This window comes from Podarcis melisellensis, assembly GCF_964234715.1.
Source record: "Podarcis melisellensis genome assembly, chromosome: 15".
Lineage (NCBI taxonomy): Eukaryota > Metazoa > Chordata > Lepidosauria > Squamata > Lacertidae > Podarcis > Podarcis melisellensis.
Window position 1 is genome coordinate 35,484,798 of NC_138532.1, and position 22,716 is coordinate 35,507,513.

Consider the following 22,716-nt stretch of genomic DNA (forward strand, 5'->3'; position numbering starts at 1 on the left):
CCTGCCTCTTCAAATCTTTGGGATAATGGTGGAATTGAGTGTGGAAGTGCCTCAAAGAAAGCCCTGTTTGGATGTAGTATTCTCATTGACCATGGGACGCTGACTGATTGTTGTGGAAGAAGATGGAAATGGGTTACAAAGGGGAATAGATAGGCTATCCTGGCCAGGACCCTGTGCAGGAGCACTCCGCATTGCAATTTTCTTTGCAAGCTGTAGGTCCCACTTATAACATTCTGCTATGCAACATCTCCTGGCTGTGACATGCCTACTAGCAATGATGGTCAATTAATGGGAAACTTCAGAACTGAACATCACTTCAGACTAATTTGGATGATTTGTCATCCAGAATAAGTCATGCACACCCAAGCGTGTTTGTGTACAAAGTGTGGGTGTGCACAAAGTGAAAATGGTGCGCTTATTTGGACAGAGGTCAAGCCAAGCTTCTGGCCCTCCTGGGGGGGGGGCTTCCTGGAGGCATCTGAGCAACAGGATTTCCAAATTGATGGACCCTTGAGAGTCTGCTGACATGAGAGATGTGTCCCTGGGTAACAAACCTGCCAAATTACAGACAAGTAGGATCATATGAATTTTCAATAATGCTCTTATTAATCGGATGTGGGTGAGACAAAAAGGCATCCATATTCCTCCATGTGGTTTTTGCTTATATTTATTTATCCCTCCTCCAAACCACTGTGGTTGAAAGTTAGACATGTCGGTCTCCCACTCACCCCCACATTACCCTCATGTATTTTATGTTTCACTTGTGATGGAAAACATCATGCTGGCATTTCCCTCTTGGTTAGCAAGTAAGACAATATTGGATGCACTTTAAGCAGTGTCACAAGGCACACTGTGTGGTCCCTGATCTGTCCTGTCATAGGAGCTCCATTTCACTCTTTTGATGCCCCACCCCCCATCACTGGATGTACAGTGGCATAACAATGTTGTTGCTGTTGCAATCATAGTGTGGGAAGGAACCTAAAAGATAATGCAGTCTAAACTCTCTGCCAATCCAGGGAATCCGTTGCACTAGTTACCTAGATGGGCAGCCACCCAATCTCTGCTTTAAAACCTTTGGTTGAATGAGAGTCCACCCTTTTCTGATTGCATAGTTGCCTCTTGTTTCATGCCAGAGCTCATCAAAGGCATGCTGGTAAGAGATTGTCAGGGCTGGAGCAAGCTGGAGCTATAGTAAAGATTTCCACAAATCTGACGAAACTGAATTTAGTTTTGGATTTTCCCATTTCTCTTTAGAAATTAAAATTTGAGAGACACTCCACCCAAGTTAAAAAATTAATGCAACATGACCACTGTCAAATTCTAGAATTCTACACCTTTCCTCTCTAAAATCCTTAACCCAACAAGATGCATAATTTGAAATTCAAATGAATCCTAGTTTAAAGAATATGGGTTGCATCCAATGACTGAGTCTTATTCCAAGTAGACCCATTGATTATTATTTTTTAATGACTTTGGCCCATTAACATCAATGGGTTTCCTCTGAGTAGAATTTTGTTGGAGATAGATATCTATTCAGCCATCTCCAGTGGGAAAGCAAGAGGAATAATTGCTCCCAATTTAATTTCATTGGAAATCTTCATTAGAAATCTTGAGGGGGGGAATGTCCCCATTTGAGACTGCCTAGATTACAACCTTCTAGACATGTCCTTTTCATGGAGGATAAAGACCCAGTTTTTAAAATTCATAAATAAAGGAAGAAGGCAGAGAAAACAATTCTCCCCCCCCCCCGAACTACTTAGCTAAAAATATTTATCAGGGTGAGTTTAAAACATAGAAAGCAAGGTGGTAACCTGCACATTTGAATTGCCAAAATTGTTATAAAAGTTATAGTTACTCTTGAGAAATACTGATAGTAGGCTGTTAGGGGGGTACAAAGGAACTGTCTGCCTCCCCCACCCCACCCCACCCCACCTCACACACATTTCCCATAATTAGCAGTGCACACAAGTGTTAAAATTTGTAGCCATTTATAGAGAAAAGGACACACAGAGGCAGAGACGCTAATGTCTTTTGCCTTGGTTTATAACCCAATTTCCATCCTTCATTGCTCGCCTTTCGTAGCACTTAGTACCCCTGAAGAGCGTCCAAGTCTCAAGAATTTGCATTCATCAGCAGACCCTGTGCAAATCTTGCCTTTTTACTGCTATAAAATTCTGGCCTTTTTAAAAAATTCATTATTAGGATTTCTCTCTTTTTTTTAATGTAGCTAGCTGGTCATATGACATCATCTGGGCAAATACTCTTTTGGAAGCCCGATAAAGTTTCTCTCTCTCAGGGCTTTGTCCACCATCATAATGTATTTATTGATCATGTTTTTCATCTCCTCTGTGAATGGGTCAAATCCCTTCTGCCTGGCTCCTGACCGCTTGAAGTTCCCATCTCGGTTGTTCTCAACACAGAGCAAGCGGTCCTCCGTCACTGTGATGTTCAGGAATCTGACCATTTCTTTCAGATTAGGGAGCAGGGCCTGTTTCAAGTCTTCGTAGTGGATGACGAGGAGACGCTTGCCATATTTGAGCCAGTCCAACACATGGGAAGCCCACCAGGAAGCATAGCTGTTTACAAAATCGGGCCACTCTGCAAAGTGAAAGACAAAATAAAGGATATTGACTTATCTGTTTTCAAACCCAAATAGAAAAAGGATGGCAAAGGAAGGCTGCTTTAAAATGATATCAGAAGCAGATACCCCCTTTCTGTTAGTGCTATTTGTGTTTGGCAAAATTGAGGGGAAGGTTGCTTTGAAATTATTGAGGGAGAGGAGGCGAAGAGTCTTTTTTTCTTGGAAAGCTCTCTTCTGAAAAGTATTAGTTCACTTAGGCCTAATCTGCACATTTAATGCTTAATACATTATACCACTGGGACATGAGTGGCGCTGTGGGTTGAACCACAGAGCCTAGGGCTTGCCAATCAGAAGGTCAGCGGTTCGAATCCCTGTGATGGGGTGAGCTCCCGTTGCTCGGTCCCTCCTCCTGCCCACCTAGCAGTTCAAAAGCATGTCAAAGTGCAAGTAGATAAATAGGTACCGCTCCGGCGGGAAGGTAAACGGCGTTTCCATGCGCTGCTCTGGTTTTCCAGAAGCGGCTTCATCATGCTGGCCACATGACCTGGAAGCTGTACACCGGCTCCCTCAGCCAATCAAGTGAGATGAGCGCTGCAACCCCAGAGTCGGTCACGACTGGACCTAATGGTCAGGGGTTCCTTTACCTTTATCTTTACATTATACCACTATCACACCACTTTAAACGGTCATGGCTTCCCCCAAAGAATGTTGGGAATTGTAGTTCATTAAGCTCTGCCCTTCACAGAACTACAATTCCTAGTGTTTCCTGGCAAGAAGGATTGGTTAAACCATTTGGGGAATTGCAGCTCTGTCTCCTAACAACTCTCAGCAGTTCCAAAGGATTCTTTGGGGGAAGCCGTGACTCTTAGAGGGATATTGTAACACTTTAGGTGTATGGCATAGCTGTCAACTTTTCCCTTTTCTTGCGAGGAATCCTATACAGAATAAGGGAATTTCCCTTTAAAAAAGGGAAATGTTGACAGCTATGGTGTATGGTTCAGATGTAGCCCTGATCCTTACAAGTGGTGATGCCAGAGACAGAACAAGAAACTTTTCTGCTTGAAAAAAACAGTGGTAGATGTTCCTCCAACATGATTAAATGTTCATTTGGGACCACGGTATCTAAAGAACCACTTCACCCCATGTATCATTGCCCAGCAACTATACCTCTCACTACTGAGCATCCCACATGTGCTGAGCTTGTACTAGAAACTGAGCTTTTAGTGCAGCAGCTCCAACTCTATGGAATCAATTGCTAGCTGAAATGAAACACGCACCTGAAATCATGGTGTTTAGATACCTACTGAAGATGCTTTGGTTTAAGAATTCTTTCCCTGAGAAACCTAGTCATTTATGACAAAAAAAAAAATCCTTCCAGTAGCACCTTAAAGACCAACTAAGTTAGTTCTTGGTATGAGCTTTCGTGTGCATGCACACTTCTTCAGATACTTCGTGTGCATGCACACGAAAGCTCATACCAAGAACTAACTTAGTTGGTCTTTAAGGTGCTACTGGAAGGAATTTTTTTTGTTTTGACTATGGCAGACCAACACGGCTACCTATCTGTAACTAGTCATTTATGGAGCATCAGTTATATACCTACATAAACTGTTTTATTGTTTTTTTTAGAATTAGTGTCCTTGAAATGATGTTCCTTCCAACTCTGTACAATTCACTGACTATGTTACTGTTTGTTTGTTTTAGAACTGGGTGTTTTTTCTCTCTTATATGCTACTTTGATGGCTTTATGCTTTGAAACAGTCTATTATTTTGACAAATAAAGAAAAGAGGAGTGCAGCATGTTTCCTTAAATCTCTCTCTGACATGAAGTCAGAAAGTAATGACTTAAGAGTTCACTTACCTTTGCTTTTCCAGTTGCGATCTGTGGCATACCCAAGATGGCCGGCACACTTCCGGTTGAATTCTGCCACCAGCGACTTGTATGGATTCCGTATCAATAAGATGGCCGAATCAAACATTTCAATTTCTTTTTGGCCACTCTCGTGAGTTTTGACACAAATAGTTCTCCTGCTTCTCCAGTGATCCTTTTCCCCTTTAAAACCTGTGTGTATGTATATAAAGTGTGTGTTTGTGTGGATAGATAAATAGATAGATAGAAACATATAGATAGATATGATCTAAACACAATAATATATATCTTAAACACTGTAAGCAGGCCAACCATTACAGTTTTGTCATGGTCCTACCAGCAATTCCCTCTTTGGTACACTTCCACTATTTCCTTGTTTGGGACCCTTCTCTCCCCAACTTGCTCATGAGCTCCTGTCTGTCTTTTTGTATCCTTGGTACACTCCCCTTTTCCCTCCCCCCCTTCTCCCTCACCTTCTGGTAACCTCTACACACAGAGCCAGTGTGGTGTAGTGGTTAAGAGCAGTAGACTCATAATCTGGTGAACCGAGTTCGCTTCCCCACTCCTCCACATGCAGCTGCTGGGTGACCTTGGGCTAGTCACACTTCTCTGAAGTCTCTCAGCCCCACTCAGCTCACAGAGTGTTTGTTGTGGGGGAGGAAGGGAAAGGAGAACACTAGCTGCTTTGAGACTCCTTCGGGTAGTGATAAAGCGGGATACCAAATCCAAACTACTACTACTACTACTACTATTCTTCTTCTTCTTCTTCTTCTTCTTCTTCTTCTTCTTCTTCTTCTTCTTCTTCTTCTTCTTCTTCTTCTTCCTACCCACCCCTATCATGAATCCTACTACTACATTGCTCTGATCTAACCCTTTCCTCCCCCTGTTCAGTGAACCCACTTTTAGACAAAAACACTCAGGGCCCAAAGCTGGCAGTGTGCTTGTTCTTAAAAACAAACAAACAAACAAACAAGACAGGCACAGCTCAATAGCCTACCTTTATTATATAGGGTTCCATCAAAATAGTAGCTCCCAGTGTAGAATCCTGTAGCGTGTTCTATCAAATGACGAGCCCAGGTGTTGCCAGCTCCAGGGAAGCTTGACAATGCCACAAAAGCTTTGGATTTGGTGGGGAGAAACATCCGGTCAGTGCAGCGGGTGTCTACAACCAGATACAGATGGTATTTCATTGTTAGCAAAGTAATCTCCCCCCACCCAACAAATACACACACAAAATGACAACAATTGACAACAATTATTTTTCACATGGTTGCACTTTGATAAATTCAATATTTAAATTCTAAAAAAGCAAGCTATATATTCTAAGATAAACTCTTGTGTGGCCATTAATATCTCATACCTGACCCCTCTTTTGTTTGATTCTTGCAGATGCAGATGCCAATTTAAGTATGCATATCAGCAACAATAACTTACCCTGAAGAAGCCACAATCCCCCCCCCCGTGGGTGGGAAATCAATTAATTGCCCCATAAGTTGAGCATAATAGCAATAACCAAGCACAGCCACATGCTTTAGTTCCCTAAACACACACACACAGAGAGAGAGAAGGCTAGATAATATTTCAGTTTTTACATTCTACTGCTACATCCTTGAAATTTTAGAGTAAAGCTGGCAAAAATAAAAATGAACATCTGTAAATTAGAGACACCTTCCAATAAACATGGACCCCTTTCTTTAACTATGTTGATGGCCCAAATCAGGACCTTGTTACATCAACAACTCAATATTCTCAGTGGAGGGGTTACATCAAGTAATATGTTTGAATGTTGAAAGTATGTGTATGTCTAGCGACAGTACACTTATCTGTACTGTTGGATAAGTGTTTTATAGTTGCATTTGTATTTGTTTAAAAAACAATAAAAACTGTGGGGGGGCGTACATGTGTGTGTGTGTAATGCAAGACTCATAGTCAAAGAGAAGTGATGAGTCACTAAGGAAAAACACACAAAGAGACATAAGGCCAGGAAGGTAGGCATATCACTCCCTCCATGCTTTGATAGCTGCATTCAACTCCTGGTATTTTACAGCAAAACACAAATAAAAACCAGTTAAGCTTGATAAACAACAGACACACTAAGCCATGGGTAGGCAAACTAAGGCCCAGGGGCCAGATCTGGTCCAATTGCCTTCTAAATCTGGCCCATGGAGAGTCTGGGAATCAGCGTGTTTTTACATGAGTAGTACGTGTCCTTTTATTTAAAATGCATCTCTGGGTTATTTGTGGGGCATAGGAATTTGTTCATTTCCCCCCTGAAAAAATATAGTCCAGCCCCCCACAAGGTCTGAGGGAAAGTAGACCAGCCCCCTGCTGAAAATGTTTCCTGCCCCCTGCCCCAAACAAATGCAGTTTCACAGAAGCAGGAATAGAAGTTGCACTAAAGGAGAGGGGAGAACAGCAGCTATTTAGGACCAAAAGGATTCTTATCACCCAGCATCCAAAGAAATCATTTTTTAATTACAGTTCTGACTTCACTCATTGGCTAAAGACAATGAAAGGTTGGAGTAGCAGAGTAGTAGGTTGGTTTCATCTCTGAAAGTTGCATAGGACATTTGGCTTCATATCTTTTCTTCTAGGAAGACTAGAAACTTGCTCGTTTTTGAAAAAGAGAGAGAGAGAGAGAGAGAGAGAGAGAGAGAGAGAGAGAGAGAGAGAGAGAGAGAGAGATTTCAGAGTACCTTTTGTACTCATCTCTTGACATTCCTGGTCAGATTGGCTTGTCACTTTCTTAGTTTTACCTTCCACTACAGTAGATAACTATTGAATTAACATATTTGCCCTGCAAGCCTTTTTAAAAAAACAACCACAACAATATATGTGGCTTGGCTCTTTTGCATTAAGTCTTTTCTCTGTGAGTTTATTTTATTTTATTTAGCAAAGGATCAACTATCTGCTTGGGGTGTGTTGTGGTTAAGACTGCACAGCTTGATCTATTGAGGCTGGTGGTCTTGCTTTTGGAACAGGGGGTTGGATGGCATAATAATTTCATCCCCTCCAGCCCTAGAATTCCAGCTAAGCTTTTCTATCACCATAAAACAAAGGATTTTCTGCCTACCAGCAAGATAGATTTGGACACGCTTAATGTTTGTCTCTTAATTATCTACTTAAGACTTGTCTGTGCTAGCGGTTTCTCCAGGAAAAGATCCAAATCAGACATGTTTGAATATATACTCCCTGACTCTTATTTCTCAATGCTGGTCTTGCCTATCTGTATTGCATTTTTTTTCTCCCTTAAGGGAAGATCAATATTGCAAGTGCAGTGGATATATTCTGCATTACCACAAGATGAGAGAGAAAGAGAGAGATGGATTTCCCTGTGCCATATCATCCCAGTCAAAATCAATGTCAGTTCATTGTGAATAGTTAAGGGAAGTGTAGAACAGCTTTAATACATTTCAGTAGTCTTATTGACTCTCTTTTGGTCTCCCTTGAAATTTTTCCAATATTTCTCCTCAGGATGAGCCCCTAAGGTTTATCTACACATACGTCTCCTGATTTCTGGACATGGTTTAAAAGTACAGGCCTCCTCAGAGGATGATCCATGGATTTTGAGGTCCTGGCTCCCGAACCAGCCCCCAGAACACCTCACTGTTCCAGAACCTCTGGAACAGCAACAGCCAGCACTTTCTGGCCTGAGGAGGTTGCCTCCAGCTCTAAGGACTCCAGCCCAGAAGATCTAGTAGAACCAGCCTCCCCCATGCTGTTGTTGAAGCAGACAATGAGCCCAGGTTGTATGCAATGCTAGTCCTCCTCAGGGTAGAACCATTGAAATGAATACACATGACTCACTTAGATCCATGACTTTAATGGATCTAAGCTCAATACAACCCCCTGTAAAGAGGCTTCTCCTCTCTTGAAGGGAGACTGCTAAGGTCCAGTCTGGGCTTATTGTTGTTTAATACACACTTTACATCAGTTTGTGCATTTTTTAAAGAGTCATTTTTTATTGGTTTTGTATATATAGAAAAACAGATACAAACAAAAAGACCACTAGTCAGAAAACACACACAAAAACAAAGGGACGTTGGCAATTTCGGTGTGCAGAAGAGGAAATGTAATAATACAGATGAGCCTGTGTGTGTGTGTGTGGTTTCATTCACAAGTTCCATACAGAAAGAAAGGCAGTAAGTAAGTGCTGCTACAAGTAGTTTTAATTAATACTGGATATAAGATCCTACCATATTGCCTCGGATTTGTCTGTCTTTGATACACCATTGATGACTGTGGCCTTCCCTGTAAATTTCTCTAATATAACAATTTTCCAGATGTCAGTCCAGCATGAGGCAAGCTGAGCCTTTGGTAATAATTTTGAATTTGGTCTCTGCATTTTTGTATACATTACTTAGTTGGAGAATGGCATTGAAAAATCTGGAGAAGAGTAAATTTCAAAAAGATGAGTGCATTTCAGAGAGTTTGCCATTTCAGAAAATAAGAATTGGGTAGGTTTACCTTTAAATGCAAATTGAATTGAATTTCTTCCCCATTCTTAAAAGCTAGATGGAATCTACACACATATAAAAAAAATGCTGTGAAAATGATTTTTTTTAAAAAAAAGTTTTGAAAAATACATTGAATTTTGCATAGCTCACTGTCGCCATCTAGTGTCCTATTTGCATATTGCACTTTACAGCGCATTTAAAACATTTTATTTGGAGCTGCTTAGCTGAGTCCGTAGACTCAGGACACTGTCAGACACACCATCCTAGGCAATGGTGGCCGTTTGTAAGTCTGCTCACCCTCATCCAATGTCCTGGAACAGCTTGCAGTGTTCACTGCTGATTTCTCCTGTTATGCATTCATAAAATTGTGGCACTACTTAACCCAACAGCAAGTGTCTTGTCTCATTGCTTGGGGTGTAAGATGCACAGCACCTCCCTGCACATAGTTATTGATATTATATATATTCGACCTCTCTCTTACCTTGGACAGGAGTTTGATAGACAAAGAGATAGTCCCCCCTCTTTGACTCTTCAGCCGTGCTGCTGCCATTTTGCAACCTGCTACAGAATAAGCTGTCTGAGCTGTTGCGTAACGGGAAATGAATTGTTGGGAAGCCGCAGCGGCAGTGGGGTCCTCTGATGGCTGCCAAAGGGAATTCCTAGAAAATAAAATAAAAGGCTGGAATTTAAAAAAAGGCTAGCAAACATTAGAAAGCATCACCTGGAACTGAAACGAATGTGAAGGGAAATCCTAAAGTTCAATTTTCCTCTTCTGAATTGCCCTGTCTCAGATAAATATTTTCCTTTTCCAAACCATTTTTTCTTCACATTTCCTATTGTGGATGCTGTCAGAATTTAGAGGGTTGATCAGGCTGACTACTTAGCCAATGAATTGTGTGAGTTAGACTGGATTGATCAGTGCATACATTGCACAGTAAGAAAACAGTGAGTTGTGTTCAAGTAGGCTCTATTCCAAATAGACCCACTGAAGGGAAGGAATCTAAGTGTGTCAGGTCTATTAACTTCAGTGGGTCTACTCTGAGTAGAACTAGCATTGGAGTTCCCAACACAAATCAATTCTGGCCAGATATGGTTTGGGTTGGCATGGGTTGGCACAGGTCAGCCCAGGAGTGGGGGCCCAGAACAGATTTAGGGAGATGTTTTCGACAGCTCTTTAAATAGCCTCAGATTCCACCCCTCCTCATAGCATCATCATAGTCTCCATTCTCTGCACGGTCACAAAAGCGCTGCATCCTAGCCACTTTGTGCAACGTGACAGAGTAGGCAATACAGTCAATGAAATGAAATAAACAATGCTTTTCAACATGAATCCCAGCTCTGTCTGATTCTGCAAAAGGTGACAAAATGCCTTCTCTCAAATTCTGATCATGCTCAAAGGCCAGACCACAATCAGGACCATGTGCCTGTTCAAGCCTAGGTAAAGGAAACCCCACCAGCAAAAGAGATGCAAACTCTGCACATGGAACAATGAGGCCCAATTAAACCATGTTACATAACTCTTGATAAAACTAAAGATGTTCATGGGCACGCACACACACCTCCATTAAACCTGTTCATCTTTACAGTGGGGGTGGGATAATTGTGGTAGGTCTTTCCCCAAGCAATGCACAAAAAGTGTCTGATCAAAGCAGCAGGACACCTAGATGTGTCCTACGCAAAATTTCCCTGTGTTGTTCTCATGCAGCGAACACAGGCTCTGTTGGACAAATGTAATGATCCACTCCTAATGAGGTAATTTATGGAGAGTCCCTAAGGCTCTCTTCCAGTGTTCTGGCGGCATGACGAGGCATTAAATAGTTGTCAACATAATTGGGTTCAAACCATCCCATTCTGACTTCCCCTTTAGGTTAAATGTGGCAGGGAGAAAAAATGGTGGCTCTTTTAAACTATTTTTGTGGATGCTACAAGGAGATTCAGTTTGTTTGGATTTAAAAATCTCTTTTCAAAAAAAGAAAAATAAAAAGCAAGGAACAGGTGGTGATCGAAATCGTAGACACATTTACCAGGGAGGAAGAACCATTGCTCACAGTGGGGCTTCCTTCCGAGTAAATTTGTAGGGGATAGGCTGTGAGTCATTCTCTAAAAAATAGAACTTGTTACAGGTGTGTGGTGTAGAGGGAGACTTTGTGTCATGTTCCCATATAGGGTACAAACTGGTAGGGGACTATGAACCTTGGGGTCATGGTGGATAGCTTGATGAAGGTGCTGACTCAGTGTGTGGCAGCTCTGAAAATAATAATTAAAAAAGATGAATTCTGTTTCAGGGTTCATTAGAACAGGGATTGAAAAGAAAACTGCCAATATCATAATGCAGCTTTACAAATCTATGTTGACACAGCTCTTGAAATATTGTGCGAGATTCTGGTCACCTCAACTCAAAAATAATGCTGCAGAGCTGTGAAAGCTTCAGAAAAGGGCAGCCAAAATGATCAAGGAGTTTGGGAGCTCCTGTCTGAAGAAAGTTCCACCATTTGGAGCCTTTTTTAGTTTAGAAAAGAAAAGGCAAATAAGAACGGACAGGATATAGGTTGGAACAGATAAACCTCAGGTCCCTCCCAACTCAGGTCCCTCCCAACAATCATAATTCTATGGTTCTATGAGGAAGTGGATAGAGAGAGGTGTGGGTTTTTTTCTCGCTTTCACATAACACTAGAAGTTGGGCTCATCCAAAGAAGGAGAGTGTTGGAAGATTCAGGACAGACAGAAGAAAGCCTTCTTCATGCAACACAGAGTTAAACTTGGGGATTTCGTCCTACAAGAGGGAATGGTGACCATTAGCTTGGATATGCCGCCTTGAGTCCTTGTCAGGGGAAAAGGTGGGGTAGAAGTAATGGTGGTTGTGGTAGTAGCTTTTTTTCCAGTAGGAACTTACTGGAACTCAGTCCCAGCACCTCTCAGGTGTGTGTCATTGCCATTATAAGAGAGCAAGGGAGGCATTCATTTTCTTAGAAAATTAGCACTGAGTATGGAGGTTGTTCCCTGGTACTCTAGGGGCACTGGCAGTCCAGTATCCAGTGTGTAGAGAAGTGAGAAGTTTGGATTTGATATCCCGCTTTATCACTACCCGAAGGAGTCTCAAAGCGGCTAACATTCTCCTTTACCTTCCTCCCCAACAAACACTCTGTGAGGCGAGTGGGGCTGAGAGACTTCAGAGAAGTGTGACTGACCCAAGGTCACCCAGCAGCTGCATGTGGAGGAGCGGAGATGCGAACCCGGTTCCCCAGATTACGAGTCTATCGCTCTTAACCACTACACGGCACTGGCTCTCAGGAAGGTGTTCATGCTGGATTCTGGCACTTCATTTTCTAGAAAAATAGCACTGGACGAAGCACTCAACATCTGTACCAGGAGTGGGGAATCAGTGGCTCTCCTTGGCAGCTATTGCCTGTTGTTGTTGTTTTTAAAAAAAGGGGAGCACCTTAAACAATTTGTTGTGGGTGTGTATTCTGAAGATAACCATATTTCAATTTGCATTTGAATCCAGGAGGTGTAGCTCAGGCATGTTCAAGCATTCCTAGCTGTGGCTGGTCCACAATGAGGCACTGCTACAGAAAAGGCCTTGATCCCTAGAAGGCACTATCACCTAGAGAAGAGCCTCTGAAGATGCAAAAAGACTAGGCAGGTCCATAGGGCATTAGGGCATTTATTAGATAGGTGCTTTATACTTATAGCCCAGGTCATAAGCGTAAAAAGTTGTAGTGGTCAACAGAGCACCTTGAATGGTGGAAGTCAAGCGTCATGCCCCCTGTATCCTAGTATGCTCCTGAGGAGGATTCAGTTTAGGGTGAATCACAGGACACTTCACTCAGGCAGAAACCTACAGCAATCCCTTCTACCCCTTGGCAGCCTGGGGATGCAACTCATACATGAGAGCTTAACCTGCTCCACAGCCACAGAGAAACATGTGACTACAGAACCAGATGCAGGTCATTTAAGGATTGTAGACAGGGATGCAGGCCACCTTTTGAAGATTCAGGTGAGACTTCCTTTGCTGAGACAACATATTTCTGTAGCTCAGCTAGCAGAGCCCACTTGGAGCTAACCATGGTCCTGATTGCTGCACACCAGCACTGCCATGAACTGAACTGAATTCCCTTAACAATAATTGTCCTATCTGGACTTATTTTGAGTGGATCTGACTTACTTCCACCTGAATTAGGCAGTTAGGCCGTCACGGCATTTAAATGCAAGGGAAAATAAATCCAAATGAGTATACAGATTGAGATTTCAGTCACCAAATTAGAGAATAAAACATCTCAGACACCAATTTAGAGAATGAAACATAACAAAAGCATACTTTCTCTGCCTGGAATGTCGTTGACTTTAATTTGTTGGCATTTGCAATAATCAAAAGAAGCTTGCTCACTCAACTTACTGTAATGTTTTCTTTCTTTAAGCATATTAAACTGTCACATCTCTGCACATTTTACCCAATGATTTGAGAATTTTTGATGATAATGCTGCTTTATTTACAATATTATGATTTGAGCAGCCTGGCTTTGCTTTGGAAAATGCAGAGCAATTTTCAGCTCCGGAAAGGATTTCTAACAGCTCATTTCCACAAAACAAATAACACCAAGCATCTTCTTCTGATTTATAAGTAAAGGCATTGAAGGAGAATGTTGGAGAAATTATGATCAAATGGGAACATTTGTGGGAACTAGGATAACATCTGAAGCATACCATGTTGGCTATCTTTGCTCTATTTTATTGGCTGTCAGAATACAGCCCTCTGTTCAAAGGATTCCTCTAGTTGAAGGGCTCTCCTGCCCACATCTGAATTAAATAGGAGTCTCAAGAAAGGATAAAAGAGGGGCAGGGCTTGAAAACTAAAACTCTGGATGACCCCACTCATTGGTTTCATCAACATGAGGGACGAAACTGCGCCCTGAGGAACCCTGCATTGAAGGCTCCATGGGGCCGAAGAACACTCTCCAAGCATTACCCTTTGGAAACGGCCTTCCAAGTAGGACCAGAACTACTGCAAAGTGGTGTCACCCACCCCTAATTCAGAGAGCCACTCCAGAAGGATACCACAGTTGATGATACTGAAAGCCACTGAGAGGTCAGGGGAAATTAACAAGGACACTTTTCCCCTTCTCTCTTCCAACAGAAGTCATCAGACAGGGGAACCAAAACATTTTCAGTGCCAGGCCTAAACCTTGATTTAAATGGATCTACAAAATCAGTTTCCTCCGAAAGTGCCTGGCTCTGGTACTGCAACCACCTGCTCAATAAACTTGCCCAAGAAGGGAAGATTAGCAACTGGCTGGTAGTTGCATAGATTTTCCAAATATTGGGAGGGTTTCTTGAGGAGTGGTTTCAACACTGCCTCCTTCAAGCAGGCAGCGACCACTGTCTCTCGCAGGGAGGTATTAATCACCTCCCTGGCCCAGCCAGCTGTCCCCTCCCTGTTAGTTTTTAGCAGCCAAGGGGGGCAAGGGTCCAGAGCACAAGTGGTCACTCTGACCAATCTAAGAACTTTGTCCACTTCCTCGAGCCTTACTAACTGAAGCACATCAAACACAACTGGACTAGGCAGCGCTCTGGAAACCTCTGTAACCGTGGAGTCAATGTCCCCGGCAGATGCAAGTGATTTCTTTCCCTCAAAATGCTTTGAAAACTATTGGCTAGCCATGTCAAAGATTGAAAATTGTGTTTCCAAAATGGGTAAACACTCAACAGAGTTCCATCTATAGCAGCATTTTCCATTTTTACCCACGGTGCGCACTCATTTTCTACAATGAGAGAAACCATCTGCCCAAGCTGGCAAGCATCATAATAGTATTCAAGGCTTGGGATTCCCCCCTCCCACATTCTCCAATAAGCATCTATACAATACCCCCCCCCCCCAAGCACTGGACAGGTTGATATAAAAATGGAACAGCTCAGCTTCCATTGCCAAAGAGCTAGGTGGCCTGCGGGAATGCAATGGTTGGGAAAGATCCATCATTTTCAGCCCCTTCTCTGCACTCACAAGGTCTAGAAACTTGTACTGAAAATATAAGCTGAAATACCTCTGGATGCTGAAACTTTTGAAAGCTGCCAGAATTCAAAGTTGTTAGGTGTCACTGAGGAAAAGCAGCACAGAAATCTGATTTGCTTTGAAATGTGCATCATCAGCTATGGTTCTAAAATGCAATTATACATGCATTTCCCACCCCAGAACCTCGGAGCGCTCTCTCTCCCTCTCTCTTTTCCTAGTATCAGGCTCCAGAGGCGCTAGGAAACTGATCAAAATCAGATGAAGGGATGGGGAGAAGAAAAGAAAGGGAACTGTCCTTACTTTCTTGGAGCAAAATTCGGAGCACATCTCCACTGTCAAATTGGCGTGTATCAAAGAGACCGGCAAGGTGTTTGTTAAATTCTCTGGTGCTCTGAAACACCCTCGATAGATAATACTCTGCCCTGCAGGGATAAGAAATAGTTATCTCTCAAGAAACAACAACCGTAGCAGCCTCTTCCTATCACTGGGAAGAATATTAGTTTCAGAATATATATTCTCATTCACTATTTGGATGCAATAATTGGCATTGAGATGGAAAGTGAGAAAATTTGCTCTGCTGAAATGAACACACAGCTTCTAGTGGAGTCCTGGCTGTTAAAGTGTGCCTTCGCACAGAAGAGTTGAAATTAAATCCCCCCTCCCCCAAGGAGGCCTCTGCTATTGTTTTCATGCCTTGGTTTTCTTTTGAAGATTCCCTCCCACCCCTCCTGACTTTCCCCTGCAAGGCTTTGAAAGCTCTGATAAAAATCTACAAAGCTTTTCATGAGCTGCACCAGGAACAAAATGGAATTTCAATGAGTTGTTGAAACACCTTCAGGGAGCCCCATTCCGGGGTTGTGCGGGTGTGTTTGGTTACTACTCCATCCACAGCACCTTCTCATATTCATTCTTTTCCAAGACAGAGAGATTATATGCAACCTTCAGGAGCTAAAATAGATTTCTGCTGCGGCAGCCAAAGAGACAGGAACATGTGGGCCGAATCGTGGATTCATGGGGTTGTAAAGAACTGGAAGCAACTCAGAGGTCATCTGACCAAAGCAACGCTGCCTTTTAAATTTAAATGTCACATTCGTATAGTTTGCATGGTTATGTTATATTAATTTTGCTATTCATGAACGGCAGCCTCAGAGCCAAAATAAACTCAGAAATAACATAAATAATAATGAGGTCCCTCACAGAGCAACTGTATATTCCTCTAAGGGATGTAATAAGGCGTAACTTAGCATTCATAGATCATAGAACTGTAGAGCTGGAAGGGACCACAAGGGTCATCTAGTCCAGCCCCCTACATTGAAGAATCTTTTGCCCAACATGGGGTTCAAACCCCTGACCCTGAGATTAAGAGTCTCATACTCTACCAACTGAGGTATCAGATGACCATAATCCCACACTGTGTTTGTCGCATGCAGCATTGCTTCCAGTCTGCTACAGCTCCTATTCTGCCCAAAACTATGTTATTTGCCTGGCTGCCCACTGTAGCAAATTTATGTAATTGATGCAGTTTGCAAAAGTAATTATGTAACTTACATAAATTGCATGGTCAATACATCATTCGACCCCATTCATTTCAATGCAAAGGAAACACAGTGATAATCAGTCACATATTGTATGAAGACCGAAAGCAACAGCAACCAAGAATACTGATCATATTTGTTAGATGGACTATGCACAGCACATAGTTTAACTACGGGACTCTCTCCCACAGGAGGCAGTGATGGTCACTGGCATTGGTGGCTTTAAAAGAGGATTAAAGAAACTCATGGATGAGAGAGATATCAATGGCTACTAGCTCAAAATGGATATGTTCTGTCTCCACAGCAATGCTTCTGAATACAAGTTGCTGGAAACCACAGGAGGGGAGAGTGTTCTTGTGCTTGAATCCTGCTTGCTGGTTTCCTACAGGCAATTGTTCAGCTACTGTGATGGCAAGATGGTCCATTGATCTGATCCAGAGGGCAGTGGTGTAGCGTGGGTTGCTAGCACCTGGGGCCACACAGAGAGGGTGGGAGGAAGACAGGGGGGGAGGAAGGAAAGAAAATGGAGAATGCATGCGCATTCAGCTGCCTAATGGTGTCCAGGTGATCCAGGAGATCGTAGCTGCAGAGATCAAAAAGAAGAGTCGTTCCATTGCCTGGAGAGGTCACTTCCTGGTTTGCATGGAGAAATCGTTTTCAATGGAGCCCAACGACAGAAGCACGCAGCTGTACTAAGACAGCACCAGGTGTTGAAATTTTGCACCCCCTAAACAATGTTGCATCCAGGGCAACCTCACCTGTACCCCCCCTGCTACACCACTGCCAGAGGGCTCTTCTTGTGTTCTTATGGATAGATTTGTGTTTCTGGCATGGTCCCAAGCCAGGTCCCAAGATATATGGGCTTTATATGCAGTGCTTTCAGGACCACTGGCACATGCTTCCATCAGGCTGCCCCATTTATCAGCCTATCAGTTGCATTTTGGGACATCTTCAAGGGCAGCCCCATATTACAGTAGTCCAAAGGAGAAGTTGCCAGAACATGGACAACTTAGCCTTGGGCAGTTAAAATGGATTAAGCAGTGCTGTCACCCTAGCACAACAAATTAGCTTCTTCTTTTTTAAAAAGAAATCGTCTTTTGTGGTTAGGAAAATAATGGGGCAATTCATTGGGATTAACAAATGAGTAACAGGGAAATGTGGAAACACCCTGAAAGCAAATAGGGATGACTACTGGACACATAACAAATCACACAAACAAATCAGAATGAATGCTCCATAAAGGCTGGATGCAATTTTATCTCCCATGTCAGCTTTGGGCAAATAGAAAAGGATGAATGTTCAATAAACAAACCATATGGAGTCTCACAGATCTGATGTCTGAGGCCCTGACCACATTCTGAACCATGCCTCGACCCCCCCAATTCTCCACCCTTGTCTCTGGACCTCAAGAACAAAGGTGGTTGCTGAGCACCCCCAAACTGATATGCATTGGGTCACCAGAGAGCTTTATTTCTGGGGGTTTTCATGGGAGAAAAGGTACAGCCTTCCTTCCACCTCTCCTCCCTCAGGAGGAGGAATAAATCAGATGAGGCTCAGCCATGATCCAGCAAGTGACTAGGTAAAGAAGAGGATGACAGTGAGGATTGAAATCTCAATCCATCCTGGGCGCTTGCTCGGATAATCATTGGCAGCGCCTTGGTCAAAATCTCCATCTCTTAACTGAAACAGTTAAAAAGATTTGGTTTCAGAGGAGAAAGTGGGGGAGTTCTAGTCCACAATTAAAGAAATCTTAGTCAAGCGATTGTATGCATTTAAATTGATTAATTCAATTAAGTTGTTGATTAGATCTGCATAGGAGTGAAACAGTTGTCCAGATGGGGGAGGGAAGAAGCAGTGGCATAGCGTGGGTTGTCAGCACCCGGGGCAAGGCAAGTAATTTGTGCCCCCTAATCCGTGGATTTGCGCCCCCTAACCCCCCAGATGTTGCGGCCGGTGTGGCCGGCCCCCCGTGCACCCCCACGCTATGCCACTGGGCATGATTTGCTTGTTCTTAGGTGATGTCTGCATGTGCACAGTAAATACTATCCTGGAAAAGGGGTTCCCTGCTGTACAAGAGAGAAAGAATAATAGAATCAAAGAATTGTAGAGCTGGAAGGGACCTGGAGGGTCATCTAGTCTAACCCCTGTAATGTAGGAATCTCAATTAAAGCATCTATGACAGATGGCAATCCAACCTCTGCTTAAAAGCTTCCAGTGAAGGAGAGTCTACCATCTTCCAAGTAAGTCCATTCCACAGCCATACAGCTCTTATCATCAGAAAGCTCTTCTTGATGTTTAGTCGGGATCTCCTTGATTGTAACCTGAATCAGGTCCTACCATCCAGAGCAGCAGAATACAAGCTTGCTCCATCTTCCATGTGACAGTCCTTGAGATATATGAAGATGGCTGTCATATCTCCTCCCAATCTCCTCTTTTCCAGGCTAAATATACCCAACTTCCTCAACCATTTCTCATAAGGCTTGGTTTCCAGACCCTTCATCATACTGATCACCCTTCTCTCAACAACATTCTAGCTTCTCAACATTCTTCTTAAATTGTGGCATGCAGAACTGGACACAGTTCTGGTCTTACCAAGGCAGAACAGAATGAGACTATGACTTCCCTTGACATGTACACTGTACTTCTGTTACAGTCTAGAATTGCATGAGCTATTTGGCTGGGTGGGGGGCTGCTGCATCACACCATTGATTCATGTTAAGCTTGTGGCCTACTAAGACCCCTAGATCCCTTTTCACATGTACTACTGGCAGGCCAGCTATGCCCCATTTTAAATTCGTGCAGCTGGTCATTCCTGCCAAAGGGAGGGGAGGGGCTTATCAAGGGTGGGCATTCAGAGGTAGTATTGTCATCTTCCAATGTGAGAAGAAAAGAGAGTTTTGAATTATGGTTTCACTCTGAGTGAGAATTCCAAGAGATAATATGCCAGCCTCTGAAGCGCGGTGAATTTTGATATGTTGATATTTTGTTATTTATCTTCTATTGTCATCACTTGCGGCTGATGCTTCTGCTGCCTGATGGAATATATGGTTATATTAAGCACCTGCTGAATGCACATTGTACATTGCAGTTGAAATATTGATTGGGTGGTTTAGCTGGCTAGGGTATTACAATATGTATCATTGCTGCTCCTTGAGCTGGTGGATTTACTGGGTTTTGCCAGCCAGGTATTGGGCCTCCTTTTCCTTGCCTGCAGAAGGGGAGTGGAATACAGGCACCCCTATAATAGGGATAATGGAGAGAGAAGTCTATGGTGGTAAAGGTAGGGTGAGCTAGGTAAGAGGAAGTGGTGAGATTTCTTATATCTATTCCATCTTCTCATCTCAACAATTTCTAGATAGTGCTTGTCACCAGCCACCCAGCATGGTGGCATTTATTTTTAAATCCATCTTGGTCCATAAGAAGACAACACTCATTCATAGAACAATACTCCCCCCGCAAAAAATATATATATACTTGAAATGGTTTATTTAAATATTTAACCAGATAGCACTGAGTTCAGCAATGACGCAAATTCCAAGATTTGTGTGAGTCTCTGCAGAGTGCATAATAGTATTTTTTTAAAACAATAATAATAATAAACAACCTGTTTTTTAAAAGCAATGAAACACCATCTTTGGTGGTAGGAGTTAAAATTCTAATGTTCCTTTCCAACAGATAGCATCCATGGGGAGTTGTAAGTTTGAGAAGAGTCTATATGACTCAGTGGCTGAGATGTGCTGTATAAATCGAAGGCGTTTTTATTCCCAATTGCATCTCACATGAAGTCTGAAGGAATGTAAGAAAAGAGATGAAAGGAACCTTTCAAAAATTGGTTGAATTCTAAGTTCTCATCCAAGAAGCAATGTCCGTGCTGGGTGGCAGCAGGGACAGGAGAACCAGTCATAGTCAGGATGAGATCCATTCTAGTCTGGAAGCTTCTCAGGATGTGCCAATGACCAATTCGAGCTGGAAGACTTACTTGGAATGCTTAACCACCCAGACAAAACGATCCCATACGGATTGTGAAGCTAGGGTTGGGGAAGAAGTTAAATTCAGTTCACATTTAAAGGTGAGTTTATCTAATTTGCACTTTCCAGTGTAGCTCAATTGGCAGAGCATGTGGCATTTAAGCCCATGGTTGTGGGTTTAAGCCCCAAGTTGAGCTGCATTGCCAAATTTGGAGGAGTGCAGATTATGAAGGACAGGGGTGTGAGAGGTGTGGGATGATTTGAGAAGTGCAAATCAGGTGGTTTCACATTAAAATGCAAGCAAGGTTGATTTTCTCCCCAAACCCTTTGGAATTCCTTTGTCCTATTTGGTGATGGTATCCATATAATCAAAGGCAAAGGACATGTAAAAAGTTAAAAGTATTGGGAAATGATTTATAATGAATTGGAAAAAAAAATGTTTAAAACTACTTTCCCCCTCAAAAAACCCAGAGTCGTTTTTTGTTGGGAATAACACATACTGAGATCCCTAGGTGTCAGAAAAGGTTATTTATGTATGCAACAACTGCAGCCCCTGTTTTGTTAGCCCCCAAATGGAAAGTGAGTGAGGCCCCAACTAAAGAGGATTGGCAACTTAAATTGACAGAATATGCAGAACTTGCAGATTTAACACATAGAATAAGAGAACAAGAAGAACATACATTGAAAGAAGATTGGAAAACATTTATTGAATATATGGAAAATAACTGTATACACAGCTGAAAATGCTGGCAGCACTAAGATAAATTGAACAAATAATTTTTGATGGATGTAAAAATGGAAAACTGATTTGAACAGTTATAGCAAAATATGGTTATGATATGTACAATGAACCATGGAAGGAGGAGAAGGGAAGTCACTGGATATATCTAAGTTTGTAAAATGTTTATTTGGAAATGTAAAATTGAAAACTTAGTGAAATTATTCTTTAAAAAAGAAGATGGAGAGTGTCATGAGAACTAGGGATGGCTTCTGACCCCCTCAATGTGAATCAGCACCCCCCATTGTTCCCTCTACCCCCATTATGGTCTTTCCATTCAGCTCCACTGATTTGCTTTGCTTCACTCTTGCTGCTTATAAAGAGTCCCTGTAACCATGGGAACCAAAGAAATGAAGCGCTGGATTACTGACACTCCAGCAAGATTTCGATCTACAAACAAAGTCCACCTCTTGCATTTGAGGCAGAGGCAGGAATACGAGAATGAAAGCTCACAAGAAGGCATGCCAGCTCCTGCTTTGATCTTAAGCTGAGAACCAATTCCTTCACCAGTGGGAAGAGGTGGAAAAATATAGAGGTGCCCAAAAAAATCACCATGAACTTATCATGAACCGGTTTTGCAAGGGCAGTGACACTTTGCAAATGAGCGGTCAGTAAGATTGCAGTTCCACATCTCCTGGAATTCTTTTCAAATGCATATGAGCTGGGGCCTCTACATTCAGAAAGAACGTCCCTTTTGTTACCAAAGGCAAAGGACTGGGGCCAGCAGCAGAGAGTGCCTGTTTCTATCTCAGCATCCAACTGTGATTTTGAGGATGCTCATTTCTGCCCATCGTATCATCGTACTTTAAGGGCAAGTCATAGACTATGGACACAGGCCTAGTTCTCAGACAGAACTGCATAGGTGTCAACTGTTGCTTTTGAACCAGAGACTAGAAATGTTTTCTGGTCTGTCCCAGGTAGATTGTTGTCCTGATTCACTATCCTAACATTGTCCCTGTTTTTGTTTTTCCATGATATCATCTTAAAAAGATAGTTTGAAATCTTAATACTATTCCTAAGAATCAGCTGGATCAAGCCAATGGTGCATCGTCCAGCACTGGGTTCTCATGATGGCCAACCTGGTTCGTGTTGGAAACCCACAAGCAGGACCTGAGCACAAGAGCACTCTCTGCTCTGCAGGTAGAACATAGCCATCATGGATGGTAGCCAATGATAGCCTTATTTTCCTCCATGATTTTGTCTAATCCTCTTTTAAAGCCACCCAAACACCAAGTCCCTCTGAACTTGGGGCATTCTACCACAGTTAAAGCAAAGGGGATTCTCTGCAGAGCAACTATCTGGCCCCACTTGGCTCTGCCAGTGGAGAATTTGCTCATATAGGTACACAGCACACAGATAGCAAAACAACCCTGGGGAAGAAAACAGTTGTATCTCCCCTTTCATATCACTGCTTGTGTGCTCAGAGAGGGTAGGAAAATGAGCAGCAATGGTAGGAGATGCAAACACAGGGCCAGGGGTTTCCAGAGACTGGCTGTGGACGTGTAAGAGTGTGGATCTTG

General features: G+C 42.7%; 1 protein-coding gene across 1 annotated transcript in view; it reads right to left on the bottom strand.

Moving 5' to 3' along the window:
- Positions 1 to 651: 651 nt before the first annotated feature.
- WSCD1 (WSC domain containing 1) overlaps positions 652 to 22,716 on the bottom strand; it is a 43,140-nt gene continuing 21,075 nt past the window's right edge. The window contains exons 5-9 of the mRNA XM_081890429.1: positions 15,216 to 15,337; positions 9,390 to 9,567; positions 5,449 to 5,613; positions 4,443 to 4,643; positions 652 to 2,598 (exon numbers count right to left, since the gene is read on the bottom strand). Coding sequence (XP_081746555.1) covers positions 2,246 to 2,598; positions 4,443 to 4,643; positions 5,449 to 5,613; positions 9,390 to 9,567; positions 15,216 to 15,337 — 1,019 coding nt within the window. The 3' untranslated portion in view covers positions 652 to 2,245. The remainder of the gene's footprint in view (positions 2,599 to 4,442; positions 4,644 to 5,448; positions 5,614 to 9,389; positions 9,568 to 15,215; positions 15,338 to 22,716) is intronic.